This window comes from Rhopalosiphum padi, chromosome 4 (assembly GCF_020882245.1).
Source record: "Rhopalosiphum padi isolate XX-2018 chromosome 4, ASM2088224v1, whole genome shotgun sequence".
Lineage (NCBI taxonomy): Eukaryota > Metazoa > Arthropoda > Insecta > Hemiptera > Aphididae > Rhopalosiphum > Rhopalosiphum padi.
In genome coordinates this window covers 50,550,043-50,571,947 of record NC_083600.1, presented here as the reverse complement: position 1 = coordinate 50,571,947, position 21,905 = coordinate 50,550,043, and the positions used below count along the sequence as shown (strand labels likewise).

Below are 21,905 nucleotides of genomic sequence, written 5' to 3'. Positions count from 1 at the left end.
CATACGAACTGTATGGACGTCTGACGTCTCGTAACAATTCGGAGTGTACATGCGTAGATATCTGACGTGTAACTGCAAAACTGCAAGAGGGCTTTACAATACTATATGATGATCACTATATGCGATAGCTGTCGTCAGTAAATTAACATTATACATATACGCACTAATGAGTACATACAAATATTTTTGGGGAGCACACATTCTGAAGGGTTACCAGGTTTGTGATAGCTTTATCCTAATCCCCCAACTACTTTCATACTTCGTAGTCCGTATAATAAGTAAAAATGTAGAATTCAAATTTATATCTATACATATATATAGATAATAGATACATTATTTACGTATACAAATAATCTAAGTAAAACAAATACAATTCAACAAAATAAAACGTTTACAATTATTTTAAAATCATTTTTCTTAATTCAATATTTAAATTATATTTAACTGATATTTTAGTCTTATAAATTATTTTTTTTTTTTAATCAATATATAATATAATATTATCAATACTTTTTTTTATAGATATACATATTTGTGGTGGCTTAAAACAGTCTTCAATTATAGTAGGTACGTTCATAAAATGTCAAAATATAAATCAATCTGTACTATCTATAGTGTGCATAAATTAGAAAAGAATTAGAAGAGAGGAATGAATTTGCGTAACTGAAGACTTTCAATGTTTAATAATTAGGATATACTTATAAGTGTTATGTTAAAATATTTTAAATAAATTGAAAGACTATGGGATTGTCCTATTCCGTGTTTCCCTAAAATTTCAATTTAAACCCTGGAGTCTGGATAATTAAATAATAACAAAAATATACGCAATTATAATGATTATTTATTTTATGATAAACCATAAACATGAAACTACAGTTGATATCATATTTTATAGTTTACCTAAATATTTCCATAGTAACCTTTATCAACAATAATAAGTATAAATAGTATAATATCGTACGATAGTCGACTGCAGTAAAAGTGCAACGAGCGGCTGATTGCTATAATGCGTCCACATTCAGCGTGCATCCATCAGTTATACTTTTTGGGTAATCATGTGCAATGCGCAAAAATCAACCGTCTATGAGTGAGCATAGATTTTTCACAAGATAAAATAATAATTATTTTATTTTTGGGACGGAGTGACTGCGGGTGAGCCAAGAAAACAAAAAATAGAAATAGTAGCTACAATTAGTACATGTTATATTTTTATAATTATACTAAACTAATAAAAGTGCATTTGCCGGTTCATTATAATTTAAAAAGCATCTAGGAATACGTAAATAGCGAGAAGAATGAATGAGCGGATAAACAAATAAAAATTCGACGAAAGTACCTAAAAAGAATAACAAACATTTATAATATATTCTCTTTAAAATTATTACTTATAATATTTATAATATATTATCATAATTTTGAGAGTTATCATTTATCAATAATTTACTATGGTAGTTATTTTAGTGATTATACAAATACTACTCGGCCCGCAGGCTTATAGGTTTACATCATCATGAGTGGATCATTTGACCTCGCAGCTTACTTGGTGATATTACTAGTCGCGTCTGCCTTGGCGGACGTCGGCGAGGATTACGATTATACATACACAAATTTCTTCCCGGAGCTGTCAAACCAGCGCTCAGAATTGGATACCACGGACGCGGACCCCCACGAAATTCACGAATTCCGCAAGGCTGTACCGAAGTTGGCCACGGTCCGAGACGACGATGGCTTGCTGTTTAGGTCCACGACACTACGGCCGATCATCACATTGATAAACGTGAGCGGGGCCGACCGAAGATTGGGGCAGACGACAGTCGTTAAGAAACGCGGCGGTGTACCTTGGCCTTACGCTACAGACTTTAATCGTAGGAACTATATTATTTTATTTATTTCTTAGTGCCTAGTGGCAGTGGGGACATAATACTGCAATATCTTTCCCCCCCACAAAAAAAAACAAAATTAATTATGCTATAAAATAGTGATCAATATTTTAATTGTTGTATAATAATTAATAAGTATAATTTAATAACTAATATAACTATTTAACAGTTTTGTAATATTTAATACAAATATTGTAATATTTTTGTATAGATAATAAATAGTCTTAAAAATAAATAGGTAGGTGTATTAAGTGCGTGTACTGTTCTGCTGTACAGTAGGTGTTGAGTGAATCACTGTATTTACTGTAATAGATGTGTTAAATTTAAACTCAGTGATATATAATATCATGTAACTACTCAAAAAATGGTTCTGAGTAGAAACGGCTAGTCTACTAAGTATATTTCTTTTTTTTTATCCATTCTCGGTAGTATAATACAACACCAAGTACCGACTACAATGAAATTATGTTTAATGAATAAAATATATTTATATTGTATATCACTCATTGTCATGTGTGTGTGTGTGTGTGTGTGTGTGTACACTGTTCTATTTCCGCGCAGATATGGAAACGAGCGTATTAATGAGACCCATTGAAAATCGCATTCAGACAAGCACAGCTAAACAAACTACGTCATCACTAGCTGCATCAAATCGCGTTTTCGACTTCAGGTGGAACGATTTGATTAAAAAAACTACTCAAATATCACACTAGTCAACGTCCGGTAATCTGTAATACTATAATGTAGGTAACTTATATTATATATAGTTATATTTACTTCAAAGTTCAAATGTATTATTGTTTATTTATTCCGATAATTAATAGAAATACATTTTTAATTTACATTTACGTTTATAGAATATGATACCGCCAATACGGTAATTAGATGTAGGTGAAATTAGCTCCCCTACACTCAATCAACTTATCTAAAAACTGGTTAGAGTTACTTATAATATAATACTCAATATTTGTAACTATTTGTAAGCCAATCATAGGTATTACCAGAATTACATATTATATAAAAATAGGTTGCTAGACTTCCAGTAAAAAATCAATTGATTCTAGAAAATAATGAGGTTACAAATTCTAAAAAGCTGTCTACAGAAAGTTACAATTTATTTTGGGAGATTTGATTAAATTGAAGGAGTTAAATAAGACTTCCATATGGATATTGATCAATAAACGAAAACTATAAGTTAAAAAATTCTAAATAGTTTCTTAAAAATAGTTATGATCTGGGTATTGGAAGTTAAAAACTGTTTATAACGATTTAATCGAGTTGAAGGTAAGATTGCCTCCATATAGAAATAGATCAATAGACTCGAAAATGTAGTGGTTGCAAATTCTAAAATTTGATTAAAAATCGTTATAGGTAAAGTGCTACTTCCATCACCTAACCTAGGTTCGGCTTTAAATACTATCGATGCATGCGACGCACAAGGCGCCAAAATCAGAGGTAAGGTTTAACTTTAAGCATTCACCCTTTTTAAGTTATGAACTTCAAAATGGTATTATTTTGCATACAATTTTCAAATAATTGGCAATTGGTTTTTGGAATTCAGATAAAGTCAGAAAGCAAACAAAAAACTTAACAAATGCTAATATTTTACAAATTTCCAAACCAATTTACAATCATTTGAAAATTATATGCAAAATGCTAGTATTAGTTTAAAGTCCTACCTTAAAATAAGTAACTGTGTAAAGTTAGGCTCTTTACCTTATTTTTCATATAAGTCCAGGAAATTATTTACAAAGTATGAAAATTAATTTGCAAATATTTGAAAATGTTTTATATGTTTTCAAAAAATTTGGTCGTAGACCAGTGAAAGGAGGGGGACCTTCATGAACGTTAGAAAAAACCAAAAAACGGGGTATTACGCTTATCCATCAAAATCAACCTTTCTATTTAACACTACACACTGATATAATAATATATTATATTTCCATTTCCACACTACAATATCAATTTCTTAGATTTTTTATCTCCTCATTCAAAATAAATGTGTGATTTTTTTTGCTATTGGCAGTGATTTAAAAGAATAACTTTAAATCTAACTAAACATAATTAAAAGTAACCAATTTTTGATAAAAATATTTAAAATAAATTATCACTATTCAAATAATAGGTATTTTTAAATTAAATAAAGATTATCTAAGTATTATATTATAATGTTATTAATAATTAATAGACCTAAGATTTTTATGCAATTGTATATTTTTTTACTTTTCATATTTTTGGATTTTAAGAATCAGAATAGTTTGAAAGTAATAGTGAAATATTTTTTTGCATATTTCTGTATATTTTATGGTTGTTGCATATTTTTTTCATAATTTTACAAAATTTAAAATGTATTACACATTATTGAAGCGAAAATTTAAAAAAAATTAGAGTATTATGCATTCATATATTATCAAGTAGAAAAATCAAAAACACATTTTGTAGGCATTAAAAAGCAATAAAAACATAATAAACGATAATCATTATATATTTTAAAAAATAAATTAAATTTATCAAGATTCTACAGCTGAAGGAGATTGTTTTGAATTTTTAAACTTCACATACAATATTTAGTTGCTTCAAATATTCCAATTTAATTTAAAGCATATTAATAATCGTGCATTATTTCATCAGGATGCAGGTCAATTGGAACTATTTTAAAAGTAAGGGGTGTAACTGCACACCTTGATCCCCCCCCCCAAATGACGCCCCAGTATGTACATATATATATGTAATTAAAATTGCCAAAATATGTATAGTATAAAATATAAAATATGTAATATGAAAAATGTAAAATTATAACGTATAAAATTCTAAATAATTTAATAATATATTACAATTAATTGTTTTTAATTTCTAATCAATTTAATTTAAAAAATATAAAATATAAAGATATTTTCACAACTTCACGAACGCAAGTATACTGACACTTAAAAAATTTTTAAATATATTTTGTCTAATAATTGTTGAATATAAACTATAAAGCATAATCTTAGATCATATTAATGTATAGTTATTGAACAGAAACAAATGAAATAAACTATAATCAAGTTATTAATAAGTTAAATTAATATTAAAATTAAGTTTAATAAGATTCACAGGGACAAGAACTACAAATATTTTATGGTTTAAAATGTTTAAATTAATAATTATTTTAATGTTTTACTAAAAAAGTTAAAAAATATTCTTTCTTATTAAATATTTTCAAAAAAATTGAAAATAACCATTTTGTAGAGTTTATTTTTCTAAAAATATTGACGTTTCAATAATTTAATTTCATTAATCTTCTGATTTTTAATATTTTCTCTAGTTTCAAAAAAAAAAACACTGAAATAAGGGTTCGCCGGTCGTACAAACACGCGGGCTACATGTTTGTTATAATGATACCATTGATACCACTGTCGTATTAAATAATTCACAATTTTTTAGAATACTAGAAAAAATAATAAAAATCAGGAGATTAATGAAATTAAAATGATGAAACGTCAATATTTTTAAAAAAATGATCTACAAAATGGCTATCTTCAATTTTTTTTAAATAATTAAATAAAAAGTGTATTTTTAACTTTTTTACTAAAACATTAAAATAATTTTAAACATTAAAATATTTGTAGTTCTTGTCCCTATGAATCTTATAGCAATCAAAATTATGATATCTCCATTCTAAAATCATAAAATACAATATTTGTTATTAAAATCATAATAACAACGATTTATCTTAATTGTTATGTGATTACTGATTACATAGTTTTTTATCTTTTTCCTATTATCGGAGAAAGGCATAGATTATAAAAATATTATCTACGAGGTGGATAATATAATTTATAAATTATTTTAATAAAAAAATCATGGTAAAATCTAAAATGAATTTATTGTGACAGAAAATAGAAATATAATCGTATACTCGTATATTAGTTATATACTTATAAAGACACAGGCGGTAAACGGATTTAGCGGAAAACGACGACGCCCTGATATTTAATAAATAGTATTCTATAACACAAATAGTAAATACAACTTATTAAAATCATTTGTACTACCACCACTAATACCTAACATTCTAACAACGACTGGTGTTCTCTGACATTACTGACATCGCATAGTCATTATCTACATTGTTGCAATTTCCGACGTTTTATATATATTAAATAAATTACCTATACGGCTATATGTAATATTCTAATAACATTTTTTGGAATGTTTAAAACAATACTATGGCTATGGCCCTTATAAATGTGTATAATGTAGATAATTTTGATACGCCGCGTCCTGCAATGACTGCTTATCATTGAAAAAAAGCATACCACAACCACATGTTGGCGAAGCGCGTGCAACACTTCCAGAGATAGCGTTGACGCGTTGTACACCTTATTGGTCAGGTATCCACGCCCATTTCCAAGCGAAGGGTGAGTGGTCAGCTTAGCTATCAACAGTATCAACAAGTATTACACGTCCGTGAAAAACTCGATAACTCATTCACTCGGCAGTCGGTACTTGGGATTCAGGAGTACGTAATAAAATGTATTATTGGATGAATCGGCACGTGCCTTGCGTGCCAATAATAAGACAAATTTTTCGATTTTTCGCGTTTTGTTAAATACAGCCGTATAAGTACTGTTTTTCTAGTATATTATTAGTATCCTACTATTTTAAACATGTAGTTTTTTGTAAAATCATAATTTTAATGTGAACTTTTTTTAAATTAAATATTTATTAACAAAACTAGTAAATTTGGATATGACAGAAGAAAAAAGGTTCACAATATTCACATGAATAACTTATAGAGAAAGCAGTTGACTAACGGCATCTCATAAAATAGCGAATGGCATAGTCAATAGTCAGGACTCAAGAAATTGGCAGGGCTCAGAGCTGGTAGGCCCAATTTACCCACTTTTATTTACTTTCTGAAGAATTCATCTTTTACATCTTTTTTACTAGTAGCTGACAACATTAAAAAAAATATATAACTCCAAAATAAATTATAATATGTTATATACCTAGACATTAAACTAGAGTTTAGACAATCGCTTCTTTAAACTATCTTAATTTATTTCTTATTTGAAAACTACTAAAACAATATATTATGTATATAACTTTAAGTATTTGTAACTGACTCCTAATGGCCTATGATGCGGCAGGTTTAAAAATAAATATTAACTTTTATTATTATAGTGCTTTGGCTTTTAGCTTAAATGAAATAAAACACCGTGACTTGTGTGCACTCATTAACAAGTACATATAGAATTATAGATTATAGTAGTACCTATTATACCTTTAGACAATTGCAGTACTGCACGACTATGTGCACGCCGCAATTTAGGCAAACTTGTCGCCAATAAGTGTGACCAACCTAGGTCCCCCGACGACCATGCACCAAATTCCGTAAACGTTATATATACATATAGTCCCACGAAAACAGGCCGACGACGACATTACGACAAGGACAAGTATTTCGGATTCGAAGTTTCGAATGTTTTGATTTAGAAGTTTGAACAGTTTATGTAATCACCGAGCAGCGTGCACCATCAGAGCTAATTATTACAAACATCGGAGACGACTACAATCGTAAATATACAATATCGGCCGATTACGAGACAACTACAGTACAAAACGTTGCACATTGTCGACGGCGTGCAGACTGCGTGTTGGAAACTTGAACTACATATCATATGAATAGTATGCTTGAACGTCAGTGCGGCTGTGCGGCAGCTGTTTAGTGCTTACCACTTAACCAGGTTCGACCACATGTCCACACGACACGCGTGCACACACGCATTACACATTTATACTCGTAATATTCATAATTTGAATGCGTACTAGTATATATTTATTATAGTTAATATTACTAAAAATCTTATTAAATCCTTTACAGCAAAGCTGTCTATACTTTTATGACATTTCTGCGGACAATCTACTATCTAGCTAGTATAAGCGATGCGACCGACGGCACGTTCTGTTTTTATGTAACACGCTTACACGCGTCCTGACCTCAACCAATTCCGAACCGGTTGCACAAATCGCGGCGCAAATAGTCGGGAGTGCCATGCGTTTACATTCGCTATGTTATTGATAGATAATTTATAGTATTTAAATCTGGCTGAATAAATAAATAATAAATTAATAACGTGATAAATCCGAAGACAAATACTCCGATGGGTGATACACGAGTGAACGATAATATCATCATAGGAGTATAGGACTATAACCATTGTCAGTTTTCTTTTTGTTCCGCGTTTTCGGACACGGGCCGCACGACGTTCCGTTCCACACCGCCCAGATTCTTTGTAACACTGTGCGGAGCACATAACACTCGCAACCCGCAGATCGCACGCATCGTCCGGGCGCTTCGCTCAGACGTGTCGCTCGCATAGTCGCATTCACTTCTCGGCCGCCTCAGGTACGACCAATTGTCTCGCCACCGCCAATAATTATCAGCACCACGTGATAACAGCCACGCAACTCTATTGTTACGGTTACGATATTATATATATCACCACGCGCCGTAAACGGCGTAAACATCGTGTTCAGTGAGTTACGAGTATTCGCTACGTCATCCATCGGTTCAGGAAACTCCGGACGCGTCAGTGTCGTCGATACCAACACGGGTTTAATCCTATTAATTGAATAAACAATCTGTGATACCACAGTCGAGCCTCCTCCAGAAGTCCAGAACCACGATCGCGGTCGGTGAGTGCAATTATGTTATATGATATTCTTATTAAAGTTACCATGTGCCTTTGCGATCGCGCCGTTCGTAAATCATTTATATTGTCTTTTACCCGTCAAAATATCTATTGCTATCTCCCACCGTCTTCGATAAAACCATATGACGCTATATCAAAAATATCTGAGAATTTGTTATCGCATAATATACTAACTGTAGTCATAAAAAAAACATTCGTTTTACGATCGTGGCATACTAGTTATTTTCATTAATAATAAAATATTTTAAGTCTATTTATTTATATTTTCTATTATAATAAATTATAAGATACTAATATCAGAATGCGTGAAAAAATCACTAAAGATTTAAAGAATCAATAGTTAGCTAATGGTTCATTAAATTAATTATTTTTTCATACAACCCTACGCCCAGTACTTCTTACCTCTGTGTGACATATTATAATGTGGTACCTATTATGGTTTTTTTACCCATCAAACTGACTGATTATATCTAATGTATTCTAATTTCTAGTTAATTTCCTTCTAAATTTTATTGTTATTCACTTTTAATTGTTAACTTTTCCGATATACATAATATATGTAAATTAGAAAAAAGTATTTATCAAGACTTACATTAACATTAAACTTACAAATATGTTTAATAATTATAATACTAATTTTTAAATATTTTTTTCAGAACCGATTTGAAATGTTGTGCCTAAACAATGATAGCAAGATGCAAATGAGGCTAAATATTAAACGGCATCGACAAAAACTTCTTCAGTATTTAGAGAATACTAATGATACTGTTTTAAAACCTAAAATCAAATTAGTTTCAAATAATTTAGAAAAATTTAATTCAAATCACAATGTTAAACCAAAAATTGCTTTTAGTACTGAATTACTAAACTCAAAACTTGAACCAACTAAGATTATAAACCATAAAACTAGATCAACCGTTCGGCTAAAACAATTAAAGCCTATAATAACTACCAAAGAAAAAAAACGTGAAGTTGTAACCAGTGTTGACATAAAAAAATATAAAACCAGATCAAGTGATACCCTGAATCAACTTCAACCAAACATTATAGTAAATGTACAAGCTGAACTGCCTTCATCAAATATTGAGTTGAAACAAAAATCTATATCAAACAGTGAAATAATAAATCCTCCTGAACCTATCATAAAAAAACTTAAAGAGCAATTGATCGAAGAGCTATATAATAGTAGTTCAGAATCAGAAGATATTGATGATAACATTTCTGTTGGAAGTAATGAAGATTGGAGTGAAATTTTTCCAACAGATAATAAGAGCGATGTATATAACAATGTCAGCAGCAATTCAATCCCTGTTGAAGCGGTTAAATATTATGAACAAGAACAACTGGTCAATGAAAAAAGTAAAGAAGAATGTAAGTATTTATATTTCTGTTCATTACAATTTACAACGGTATGCAAAACTTTTTGAAAAAGATGGGAGAGGGATATGAAGTTTTAACAAAAAGAAATATATTTATATATTATCATTTATCTTTGCTATGGGAAATTAATATATCAAGAAGTGTGGTTTTACATATTAGAAAATCTTAGCATAAATTGGTTATACAAAATAAGTCTCATGAATATTTTTTGGTTATTTAAATTCACTTTCTTTAGCCTATATAAGTGTTATCTAGACACAATACTACTGGTTGTCAGCTGAGTAGACTGTAGACTTAAACAATGTGGAGTGCTTGTTTACACTGTATAAATAATAAAAATAAAACCACAGCTTTTTTTTAAAAAAAAACACAGTTACTAATTTTTTGTGATAAGTTTTCATTGAAATTTTGAAAGACTATATTATTAGAGGATTATTAAAAAACAATTGTAGTAGTTTTAATAAGTTGAGCATTGAACCTAATCTTTCAACATTATTTTTTATTCAATATACACCAATAACATTGTATTCATAATAAATTGTGTGTTCACTAAGTATGCGGCACAATTGTGATAATTTTGAACAAATTTGATATTTATATCTCTTATTGTTGTGTATTGCACATTGTGTAATGTTCATAAACTCAATTCAATATTTTCTGTATAAATCTTCTAGCGTGGTAGAAAATAAATATTCTTTCATTGCTTTATCATATATTTTATTGTTGTTAATCATCTTTCCTTAAATTAATAGTTAAAAATCACAAAGGAAAAGTATAGGAAATATAAATTTTAATTTTAACAATAAATTGTTAGAAATTAAAAAAAAAAGGCAAAGTGGTTAGAAAGGATATGATATACTTATCCACCGCGTATGCACGACCCGCGACCTTGATAATATATATTTTATAATTATTGGATTACTAACTGCTTTTTATTTTATTCTTTAAGATTCATATTCTAGTTGTGACAGTGATATCCCCGATTTGGAGGTCAACTACCCAAACACCAGAAAGAAAAATCGGACCAGAAAAATGGCAAAATCTCAACACAAAAGTAATAACTCTAAACAGAGGTTTAGAAAACCCCAAGATAGGTCTTTACATAATGCCAAAGAACGAGCATGTCGAGAACAAATAGCCAAAAAATTTGATATTCTAAGAAAGTCTTGTAGTTATTTGAACACAAATAGACGTGTGCCATCAAAGCATAGCATACTTTTAGCTGCCAAAAAAGAGTGCGATTTGTTAAAACATTTTGAAAATAAATTGATCGCAGAAAAAAAAGTATGGCGTAAAGCAAACGATCTTCTAAGGGAGAGGATAGCTAATATCAATAATAAAAACTACAAAGCCGACATAGTAGATTTAGATTTAAACTGATTATGTATTGCTGGACAAACCAGGGAAATTTTGTGGTAATTTTGTAAATGTATATAAATTATACACAATGTATCAACTATTCTGACCAACTAATTATTTATTATATTTGGTATAAAAAAAAATTATGTATATTATTTTAGTAATAGTTTATTGATATTATAAATGTATTATTATATTTTATCTGTATATTTTGTATACATAATGCAATGTGTACAATTGTTGTTTATGTTATGTGTTTCTAATAACTATTATTTTTTTTTCTTTGTATATTTATATGTATTAACACCAAATATTTAATTCAAATTTAAAATATATTCGGTCATAGTTCAATTACATTTACCTAAACTAAATATCAATTTGTGTATTCTTAATGAGATTCTTTATCATGTGACAAACAAGTGTTTAAAATCTGTTGTATATATTTCTAAAAGCTCAACTCCATTTTATATAATTAAATCGTTTTGATGTTATTGCACAAATTATTTTAAACCTCGACATTCCGGCAATGATTCTAATTTTAAGTTATAACATGTGATATTTTGAAATTATAAGTCTCTTATTGTGAAAATTGTATATTATAATTCAAATATTTTTTATATATTTGATTACATGGTTTTTAACAACTTATATCAAACAATTACTCTTCATTACAATACTCTTATTTTGTGTTTATTCATCTTATATGCTACCTACTAGAAACCTATTATCTTCTGTAAATTATAATTTGTATTTGTTTTTACTGTGTAATTAAATATTAAGAGGGTGCCAGCATAGTATTTGTTATCTCTCTAACCCACACGCAATATAGCAAATTTTACATTCATAACAATGATTATAACCATATGAATTTCTCAAATTAGAGTGAAATGGCCTCTTATAAAATTTAAAGTAAAGAACATTGTCTAGGAAATCTCATAAGCGTTTTATTATATTTTAATTTTCAAGAGAGATGAATTTTTAAGATGTATAAACAATTTACAGTTTTAAAATACTCATAACTCGCTGACATCTTCTTAAGATAGTTATCGAAATACGATCTTAAACATTTGTGATGTTCAAGAATAACTTAATTGTATCAATATTATTATTATAGTGAAGTGAATTATATTTTCTCATAATATGTCTGATGACTAAACACAATTAAGTTAATGAATGTATAGATTTTAATTGTTTTTGGAGCATTGAATTAAAGCATAAAAAAACAGCAAAAATATGATAAGACTGCTAACATAAGCATGTGCAAGCCTGAATTTCTGAGATGCCTGTAATGTTATTAAGCTTTATTATTAATTTAGAATTTAGACTCGGTCAGTAAGTAAATTATTACGCATGGCTGTTTGTCGGGTACTTAAATTATTTGCATACAATACAATCACAAATTCTAATATATTCTCAATTCAAGTACCTACTAAAGTAACTGAAAAGGCGGTGTTAATTTGAGTTCAATTATAGTATATACTATATATATACATTTTGTATCATTGTATAGTTGTATACGAAAAACAATTCCAATAAGTTAACAGACGGATTTTATTTTTATGAAAAATAAATTGCATTAATTATATTATTATTGTTATGTGAACATCAGCTTTCCATAAAACAGTGAATATACTTAGTATAAATATATATTAAAATTATTTAATACTGTATTTAGTAATAGGTATTTTAAAATTAATGTTTGAAAAATTTTGAAACAGTGATTGCATTTACTAAAATTCATAACACATATATGTAAAAGTTAAGTGCCACTTTTTTAATTTAAAATTGTGACAATATTATATCTTTAATATATAAGAATTACAACTTATAATAAGGAACCTTTGATTCAATTTCCAAGCTTTTTAACCAAGTGAAAATTTGTTTATCGTAAATAATTAAGGATGCATAATACAAAATTGTCAAGCATTTTATCTCAGAATTATTTAAAGAAAAAAAATTCAAATTCTCACATAACCATTTGATGACAATTTCAAGTATTCACGGTTTTCGTAAATTAAATCATACAAAATGAAAACAAATTAAACTTATTTTGCGTAAAATTTTCTGGTGTTTTCTAAATTTTTTATTTTTAATGCCAGAATACCAACTACCAACCACATTCAGTTTTCAACCAAAAACCACATTCAGTGTTAAAAATTGAAATATTTCTGTCCTAAAGGAGATGATAGGAAAAAATACTAACAAATATAATAGTAATTAGTAAAATACCTACATATCATTGCTTAGAATCTAAAAAATGTACTATAGATTCCTAAGTTCCAGACATTTTTATTTTTTTGCTAATTTACTTACATATTGTTCTAGCCGTTCTTGGTTCTAAGTAGAATATATATCTATCAAAATACTTTCAACAGCAGTACAGCAGTTTTTCACTTTTTTAAATATTTGAGCTTCAATTTTAGAAGTAATTATTAGCTGGTAATGTTTGTGAGTATGATAAAATATAGTCATAATATAGTTCCATGTTCATAAATTATAACAAATAACAGGTAAGTGGATTTTCTAAATCACAAAACCTAACTAATAAAACTATACATGAGCAATGATAGTTTATTGTATTTCAGTAATATACATGCATAAGGCTCTACAAGTTAAGTGTTCAGATGGCTGACTGTAGGGTAAACAAATAGGTATTGTGTAACTATAGTAAGGATTACAGTACCTCCTTGATTATTAAGTGCAAACCACAAGAATAACTACTGTATTTATTTCCTACTATTCCATAGTTTTAACAGTTCTAAAATAATACAATGATAATAAAACATAAAAAATGATGATTTATAGCTGAAAATAATTGTTTTATTGTCTGAAATAATAATAATGAATATATTTAATCTTATTTCTTTTCACTATAAACATCTGATTCAATAATTATCGGTTGTTGAATATACACAAATTAAAGAAATATAATAAATTATGCATAGCGTTAATTACATAAGTCTTAATGGACACGTTTAGTTATTATTAAAGATCACATATTTAATTAAATTTAACACTTGGGTTTTCTTCATTAATAACAAAACACATTTTAATATTAAAGTTGCATATCAGATAGCATAGTTAGAAAATTCTTCATGTCTTGAGTACATATAGGTCCAGTAAGACATGGATTGTTTGTCACATAAAATGATCTAACTTTAAGTGTATAATCGTAACAATTTACACGTTAGAATACAAAAATTATCACCATGAGCAAACCAGGTGCTGTCAGTAATGTTGTTACTTGTGTAAATTGTAATCGGACAAATTTAACAACTTTTACAAGGATATAGATGGCAGTTCAATGATTTAGAGATAAATATAATTATTAGTAACATTTTTTTCTTTTACATAGTCTATGTAATTATTTAACATGTACAAGCTATGTAAAGAAAAAAAAACTGCCTGGAATAAGGCACACATTAACTATCAATCAACAATAACAAGTGTCCGTTAGATGTGGCTATATAAATATTAGATTTCTTACATAATAAAAGGATCAGCATATTTTTTTTGAGTTCAACATTTTTTTTTATCATAAAAAATAAATGAAAAAAATTAAGTTATAAAATATATATATATATATGTCGCCCATCGTTTTTAACTTACTAGGTTTCAACATAAACAAGCTCATCTATTCAATTATTTTCAACACTTTGCCAATAGCAATAGTTTTACCTGAAAATAAAAAATAAATCAATTAAATAACTTCTTCGCTGATAATAACATTAAATATGTAGCCTTGCAGATAATGCAGTTAAACAATGAGTAGTTGTTTCATAATTTCCATTGATATATCTCCAATTAATGATAACCGGCAGATTATAGTGATTAATGATTATTGATTATACACTAATAATTGTAAATACAGACTGCCAGACAGGTTACTTTTTAATTAAGGCAGTTAGCTATAGACTGTTAATGTCCATCTACCTTTTCACATCAATAATTGAAGTATGTACATCAAATCTTAATCACAATTTTTATTTTTTATTATATCTTATATTTTTTGCAATTTTTTTCTAATGATGAGAAAATCCAAGTCCATAATTAAATAGTTCTATAAAAAATGTTTTTTTAAGCAAGTGTTCAATACAAACATGAGCCAAAAGTTATAGGTTCAAAATATTAATTACGATAGATGTTAATAGTCTTTTTATATTGATTAAAACTAGCAAAAAACACTGCTTATTTAAAAATGTTAGCACGGATTAATGTTTAAAACTTAGTAGAAAAAGAAATGTTACAATAGTATTGCTTAAAAAAAGTCAGAACCTATCAATTTTATTTTTTCAACATTTTCAAAGTTACAGCTAGATTATGATGATTTGTGAGGTATATTATTATTTGAGCATAATATGATTATAATATAATTATTTTAGTTTGGAATATGTTAATAGTAGATGCAATGAATGATTTTTATTTTTAATAGTATCAATTAATTCTGTAACCTTTTTTGATATAACTCATTAAAATTTCAAATCAATGATGGAAATTAATAAAAAATCTAAATATTCAAAAAAAGTACAAACCTTCGTCTCGAAGGGTGAATCTACCCATTTGTGGGAAAAGTTTGAATTCCTCAAGACAAACAACACCTGAACATTCAAGCCTCATTATGACTACTTGATCTTGCTTAACAAATCTCGGCCTCATATTCGATTTCAATCCAGTTTTTCTATCAACTAAGCATATTAATGCCTGAAAAAATAAGCCATGTTATACACTTGATTTTAAAATTTAATTTACAAAACAATTAATGTTTTGATTCTAAACAGTATATTTAAATTTACCTTAACTTCAACTACTTCAGCAACACAATGGACATGCATAACTGCAGAGTATCCAGCACAAATAATGCTTTTATGCTCTAATATGACAACCTAAAATTTAAAAAGTTCATCAATAAAAAACATCTATACATGTATATAATCATAAGGTTTATACCTGTCCATCAAATATACGACAAGTTTTAACTGGATTAATTGGGTCACATAAAATAAATCCAGGAGAGACATCTTCTTCTTCAACTCCTTTTAGTTTAACTTTAATATTTTCACCTGGTCCGACCAAGGTAACTTCTTCATCATCTGACCATAATTGGTCAACAATAACAGTTGTCTATAAATAGTAGTAATAACATTAGTTGAATAATAGGAAATGTGGTTAAGCACAGAGAAATAAAAAACATACTCTATTTGGCATTAACACTAGAGTTTGTGTTTTTCTTGCTTCGCCAGACTCTACTTTGCCCATGAGTACAGTTCCCATGTCTTTATACTTTTCTACAACAGGCATTATAAAAGGACCATCTGAACTACGATTTAATAGAGGTAAACTGTCAATAAATGGAATAAAAGCGGGTCCTCTGGAAAATAAAAATAAAAATTTAGTATGTTACTAGATGAAAAAAAATATTAAGAACCCTTACCTATACCAAGGACATATAGATTCATCAACTTGGTCTTTTAATCCTAAACCTGTTTGACCAGATACAGGCATAAATGTTAAATCTTTAGCTACGTTGAATCCAAGCTTTTTCAAGTAAGGTAAAATTTTGTCTCTACATTCTTCATATCTTGCTTTAGACCACAGGACAGTTGAGTCATCCATTTTATTTATTAATACCAGCAAGTGTTTAACACCTGCTGTTTTTGCTAACATAGCATGTTCTCGGGTCTGACCACCACGATCAAATCCAGTTTCAAATTCACCTTTACGAGCTGAAATAACCTAATCACCAAAATTATGAATTAATTTAACATTCAACATAAAATTAAGTGAATAACTATATGTATAACTATATGTGAAAATTGAATAATATCTTGCACCATCTCTTGAATTGTGATTCATGTTAAAGATAATTTATTTTATTACACTTATTAATAAAAAGATAGAATAGTAAGTTTTAATATTTTAATATTTATAACTTTTAAAAGTGTTTATTAAAAATATCAATATTAATAAAATGTTGATAAACTATTATTTATCATTATAACATACCAAAACAGCTAAATCAGCTTGAGCAGTTCCACCAATCATGTTGGGTACAAAACTTTTATGACCAGGTGCATCCAATATAGTAAAATGCTTTCTCTCGGTTTCAAAATATGCTCTACCAACTTCAACAGTTTTGCCTTTTTCTCTTTCTAAAGAATTAAAATGAATAATACATAATTTCATAGTTTATCAATAAATATATGAATATAACTATTAATTTTATAATAATTATTATCAAATTTACCTTCTTGATTGGTATCTAATGCCCACGATAAGTACCAGGATTCTCTGCTCCTTTCTTTTGCTTCTTTTTCATATTTATCTAAAGTTCTTTTATCGACCATACCAGTAAGTGCCATTATTTGACCACCAATTGTTGATTTTCCAGCATCTAATCAAATAAGTAGATATATTACAGCTAATTACATGATATATTGCAAAATAATTATTATCTTTTCAAAGGTATTAAGAATATAAATGTAACTTCCATGCATACTTTAAACGTTCATCTTCAATTTCTTTTTAATAGGTTTATTATAGGAAAAATTAATAAAGGTATTACAAAAAAAGTTATTTATTATTTTATGGTATAAATAATAAAAGTAAAAAATGTGTTATTTTAAATTAAAATAATTTATTTAATATGTATTGTGTAAAGTAAGAAAAATAATGATTGTATAAATATATACTATACAACTTTATTAGGAACTTATCAAAATCAAATTCAGAATATTGAAGTCAAGTATGTCAATATTGAAAATAGCAAAATTTCTTAAGATTTAAATAGAAATCTAAATATTATCATCAAAAATTAATACAAATAAATAAAAATAGAATAATATAAACTTTGAATAATAAACAAAATGAAGGGTACAGGGGAAAAACAGTAGTATATTTTCTTCAATTTTTATTTTATGGTTTGATTCGATAGAAGAAGGAGTAATATTGACTGTTGAAATCGAATCAGTGAAAAAGGTCATTCAGTCCATAGTTATTAAAAGGAAAATATTAGGTTACTTTCAAAATTAATCAAGCTATATATAGCCACAAAACATTTTTTTAGAAAATAAGACATAATATAACCTTTCAAAAATAAACAATTTAAATATGACTATCAAAATTTTTTTAAAGTACCCAAGTGATAAATGTTTAATTTAGACTGTATTATTTATACTCTTAAATAGTATATAGGTATATACAATGCAGTAATTTTAGGTAACATTTTCAATTTCAATTGATTTAATCGTAATTATTTCTTTGAAATGAAATGTAGAATATAATTGTTCGAGCCTTACCTACGTGTCCAATAATGACAATATTGATATGTTCTTTTTTAGGTTTTGGCTCAGACTCTTCGATAGCCTTTTTAGGAATGGGTTTAGGTTTTTCTTCATCGCCGTCCACATCGATGTCAACGTCGATACCATTATCAACCTCGATAATGGGTTTGGCAGTGCCGTCCTCAGGAGTACTGGACGCACCATCCTCCCATGAATCGAGCACAGCAGTTGAAGCCCCTCCGCCAGTGTCACCAGCCAACGGGTCTCCTATGCCATCCACGTCTACAAACAACGGACAATCAGGCCCAATAAATTAGGACACGTCATAACCTTAAAACCGGTACTACTTACTTGTCGTTTTCTTGTCACCACCGCCGGCAGTTTCTTCTTGAGGGTCACCATCAACGTCGTCAGACTTGGATGAAAACGAGGTAAACGACGGAACAAACTCCACAGCATTAACGTTCAATTTGATTAGTTTCTGCTGTAATTCAGCGGCACTCGAATCTGTTAATTCGTCTTCCTCCCAAGAGTCCGGTGCCGCGTTGTTGGACATGTCTGTCGTCTTTTTTCGGTACCTACGCGTCCCGTTTTACGTACACAGATGAAATTATGAAAACCCAATCACTTCATTGAGGAATTAATCGACGTAGACAGAAAAAAACGTGTTTGGAATTGAGAAAAAAATAGTATCGAATCGCCAATCACGAGATATGGTGCGAATGTGCGATACAAGTGTAATGCTATGGTTTTCCACTGGAAAATGGTGGCGCCACGCGTCCATAATCGCAGTACAGCCAACACCGCAAAACCGGCAAATGCAGCAATTGCTGCTATCTCATCATTCACACAGCATCAAAGAAACTGTGATAGTGTGATACCAAAAATATAATTTGTTGATTGTTATTAATTGTTCCACTGCAGAAGCGTAGGAGTGCCACCCAAATTATACAAATATATTGAAAAATATTTTCAATAATTTGGGTGGCACTCCTACAGTCCTACGCTTCCATATTAATAAAATTCACGGCTTATAAATTATAGATAAAGTATCTTTAAACGTGGTTTTTGTAGTGATACTGGTGATAGTGAGATCATATTTGTTATACCACGACTGTTATCGGCATACGGCGATCACGATCTGCGATAGAATATGACGTGATATTTGAATTTTATATGGACCGGAATAATGAGTAGCGACTACACTATAGTCTGTTGCTCAACTTGGGGAGGAACGGAGTACCCCAAATAATTTTTCAGAAATTTTAGCGTACCCCTACTATTATTTTTAACGGGAACGCACGGGACACTTCATCATTTTTCTTTTTTATCAAAATGCACGAAATACCATCATAATTTGTCTTATGGATTATTTCAAAATCGTAGGTACATCTATAAAAATAAATAGTTAAAAATCGATGTTTTTTTATTTATTTACTTTTATTATCCTTTTGAGTTAGTTATTATTTCTTAATATAATATTAATATTTATAACAGGTACATAATTTGTATTACCAATTTATAATTTATTACAAATTTTGTTTTATATTAACTTATTTTTTTTTCTTATTGATTGCCTATTTACAAATATTTTTCATGATTTTAAGAGGGGTTTTAGGAGGTATGAGGGCATAGCCCCCGTGGCTCAATAACGTTAAATAAGTAATAGGGACTCTTTTTTTTATAAACTAAACAGAGTCCCTTACTTATTTTGCCAAGTCAAGCACTGATTACAGTGAGTAAAAATCACTCAAATACCATTATAATACATGACGTATAAAAGCTTAGTCTATTAGATATCTCTAATCATCATGATTGAATAAATAATTTGAAAAATCGAGGATAAAATTATATTTTTCGTGATACCTACCATTATCGACATTAACCTATTTGGTTAGCCATTGAATAAAAATAATAAAAAACAATTTAATTTGTATCAAGTACAATAAGTACATGTATTATGCACAATTTAGATTTCCCTGTTTAATTACAAAAATATTTAGATAATTAACTGCTTTTGGAGTTCTGATGATGGGCGATTGAAATCATTTTAAATTTCACTAAAAGCTCACCAATATTAAAAATTTATCCTGCTCTAATTGTATCTATTATTGTAGCCAATTATTTAGATTCAGCGAAATAATTCAACATTATAACATTTGTTTTACAAAATAACCAAAATCTTCAAATCTGAAGTAAAATTTTTAAAAAATCGCTGCAGTATGTCAAATATACGATAACCAATAGTTTCCCTAAAAAATAGGCAATAGCTGTTTCAAAAAAAGAAATTACAAAATTAATAATTCAGACTAATTCTATTATATAATTTATAAAACATATTTTTATCTTTAAAAATACAATATATATATAAAATTATATTCCACTAGTTTGCTGCAGTTTGCACAACAATAATCCATTTTATGGAATCATTGGAATCCGTATTAATTATGCTAAAGCTACAATAGGTAACAAACTTGAATGTGTTCAAAATAAATTTCTATGGTTTGTCAAATCAAAACTCCTTGAACATTTTTATTTATAACATTTTTAATTTATCAAAATATCAAATGAATCATTTATTGCTTTAAAATACTCAACGTTTTTTAAATTGTGATTTTGACGAATTTTGTGAAAATTTGAGCAACTAATTCTATAAATTTTTAATGTGTTTATATAAATAAATACAAGTATATATTTTCTGTTATATTCTGAATTCTGTATTACATTTTCAAGATTTTGACTCAGTAAAAATTGTTTATTGACATTTATATAAAAAAATTAAATTGAAAAAATCTATCAATATAGATCAAAAAGGGTTAAAATATTTAATAAACTACACTTTGTGTAGAAGATGCTGTAACATAAAAATTTTAAAATTATCATCATGATAATTTCAAATATATAATATGGTCATTTGTTTTTGAATTACAACTATAAAATTAAAAATTGTTTAAGAATAATTATAACTCAAGTCCGAAATCGGGATGTTGCTTGCATCTTTTTTAAATCATTATCATACATAGACAATGCTTTTCTTAAAATGTATTTCAATAACATATAAATCAATATTGGTATAAGGATATAACTAATTTTTAAATTTTTTTCGTTTTTAAGTAATTTAATGAAATTTTAGGCCTCTAGGGCAATTTTTTTACTTCTTTTTACACATTTAGTGAAATTTAAATAAAAAAATACAATTCATATTAAAATGTTCACGTGTGAGAATCGCCTAATTTTTTAAATTTTACCTATACATGTAAGACGTAAGTGCATTAACCTAATGGCTTATACAAAAAATACTTACA

General features: G+C 28.2%; 3 protein-coding genes across 6 annotated transcripts; 2 read left to right on the top strand and 1 right to left on the bottom strand.

The window, feature by feature from the left end:
• Positions 1 to 581: 581 nt before the first annotated feature.
• Positions 582 to 2,658, top strand: LOC132930034 (uncharacterized). The gene is made up of 2 exons (XM_060995690.1): positions 582 to 1,896; positions 2,383 to 2,658. The coding sequence occupies exons 1-2, from the start codon at positions 1,511 to 1,513 to the stop codon at positions 2,591 to 2,593; spliced, it is 597 nt and encodes a 198-aa protein (XP_060851673.1). The 5' UTR covers positions 582 to 1,510; the 3' UTR covers positions 2,594 to 2,658.
• Positions 2,659 to 7,269: 4,611 nt separating this feature from the next.
• LOC132929653 (uncharacterized) lies at positions 7,270 to 12,013 on the top strand. Of its 3 annotated transcripts, none has more exons than XM_060995159.1 (4): positions 7,270 to 7,612; positions 7,750 to 8,564; positions 9,238 to 9,952; positions 10,911 to 12,013. In XM_060995159.1, the coding sequence occupies exons 3-4, from the start codon at positions 9,250 to 9,252 to the stop codon at positions 11,339 to 11,341; spliced, it is 1,134 nt and encodes a 377-aa protein (XP_060851142.1). In that variant the 5' UTR covers positions 7,270 to 7,612; positions 7,750 to 8,564; positions 9,238 to 9,249; the 3' UTR covers positions 11,342 to 12,013. The 3 variants fall into 3 exon arrangements, with proteins under 3 accessions (XP_060851142.1, XP_060851141.1, XP_060851140.1); XM_060995158.1 differs by having other exon boundaries at positions 7,270 to 7,668; XM_060995157.1 differs by having other exon boundaries at positions 7,270 to 8,564.
• A 2,105-nt stretch (positions 12,014 to 14,118) lies between these two features.
• Positions 14,119 to 19,338, bottom strand: LOC132929108 (eukaryotic peptide chain release factor GTP-binding subunit ERF3A). 2 transcript variants are annotated; one of them, XM_060994214.1, is made up of 10 exons: positions 18,952 to 19,338; positions 18,616 to 18,882; positions 17,565 to 17,711; positions 17,324 to 17,469; positions 16,752 to 17,053; positions 16,514 to 16,688; positions 16,268 to 16,441; positions 16,114 to 16,203; positions 15,853 to 16,021; positions 14,119 to 14,998 (listed from the first exon to the last, which is right to left on the bottom strand). In XM_060994214.1, the coding sequence occupies exons 1-10, from the start codon at positions 19,154 to 19,156 to the stop codon at positions 14,955 to 14,957; spliced, it is 1,719 nt and encodes a 572-aa protein (XP_060850197.1). In that variant the 5' UTR covers positions 19,157 to 19,338; the 3' UTR covers positions 14,119 to 14,954. The 2 variants fall into 2 exon arrangements, with proteins under 2 accessions (XP_060850197.1, XP_060850198.1); XM_060994215.1 differs by having other exon boundaries at positions 18,616 to 18,867.
• Between the last annotated feature and the right edge of the window lie 2,567 nt (positions 19,339 to 21,905).

What these genes read in the sequence shown, in the direction of transcription:
- LOC132930034 (XM_060995690.1), top strand. Translation starts at nt 1,511, where the DNA reads ATGAGTGGATCATTTGACCTCGCAGCTTACTTGGTGATATTACTAGTC. An exon ending in ATTATTTTATTTATTTCTTA is followed by an intron (nt 1,897 to 2,382) that starts GTGCCTAGTGGC and finishes TATTGTATATCA; the next exon opens with CTCATTGTCATGTGTGTGTG.
- LOC132929653 (XM_060995159.1), top strand. Translation starts at nt 9,250, where the DNA reads ATGTTGTGCCTAAACAATGATAGCAAGATGCAAATGAGGCTAAATATT. An exon ending in TGAAAAAAGTAAAGAAGAAT is followed by an intron (nt 9,953 to 10,910) that starts GTAAGTATTTAT and finishes TTATTCTTTAAG; the next exon opens with ATTCATATTCTAGTTGTGAC.
- LOC132929108 (XM_060994214.1), bottom strand. Translation starts at nt 19,156, where the DNA reads ATGTCCAACAACGCGGCACCGGACTCTTGGGAGGAAGACGAATTAACA. An exon ending in TGTCATTATTGGACACGTAG is followed by an intron (nt 17,712 to 18,615) that starts GTAAGGCTCGAA and finishes TTATTTGATTAG; the next exon opens with ATGCTGGAAAATCAACAATT. An exon ending in ATTAGATACCAATCAAGAAG is followed by an intron (nt 17,470 to 17,564) that starts GTAAATTTGATA and finishes TTAATTCTTTAG; the next exon opens with AAAGAGAAAAAGGCAAAACT.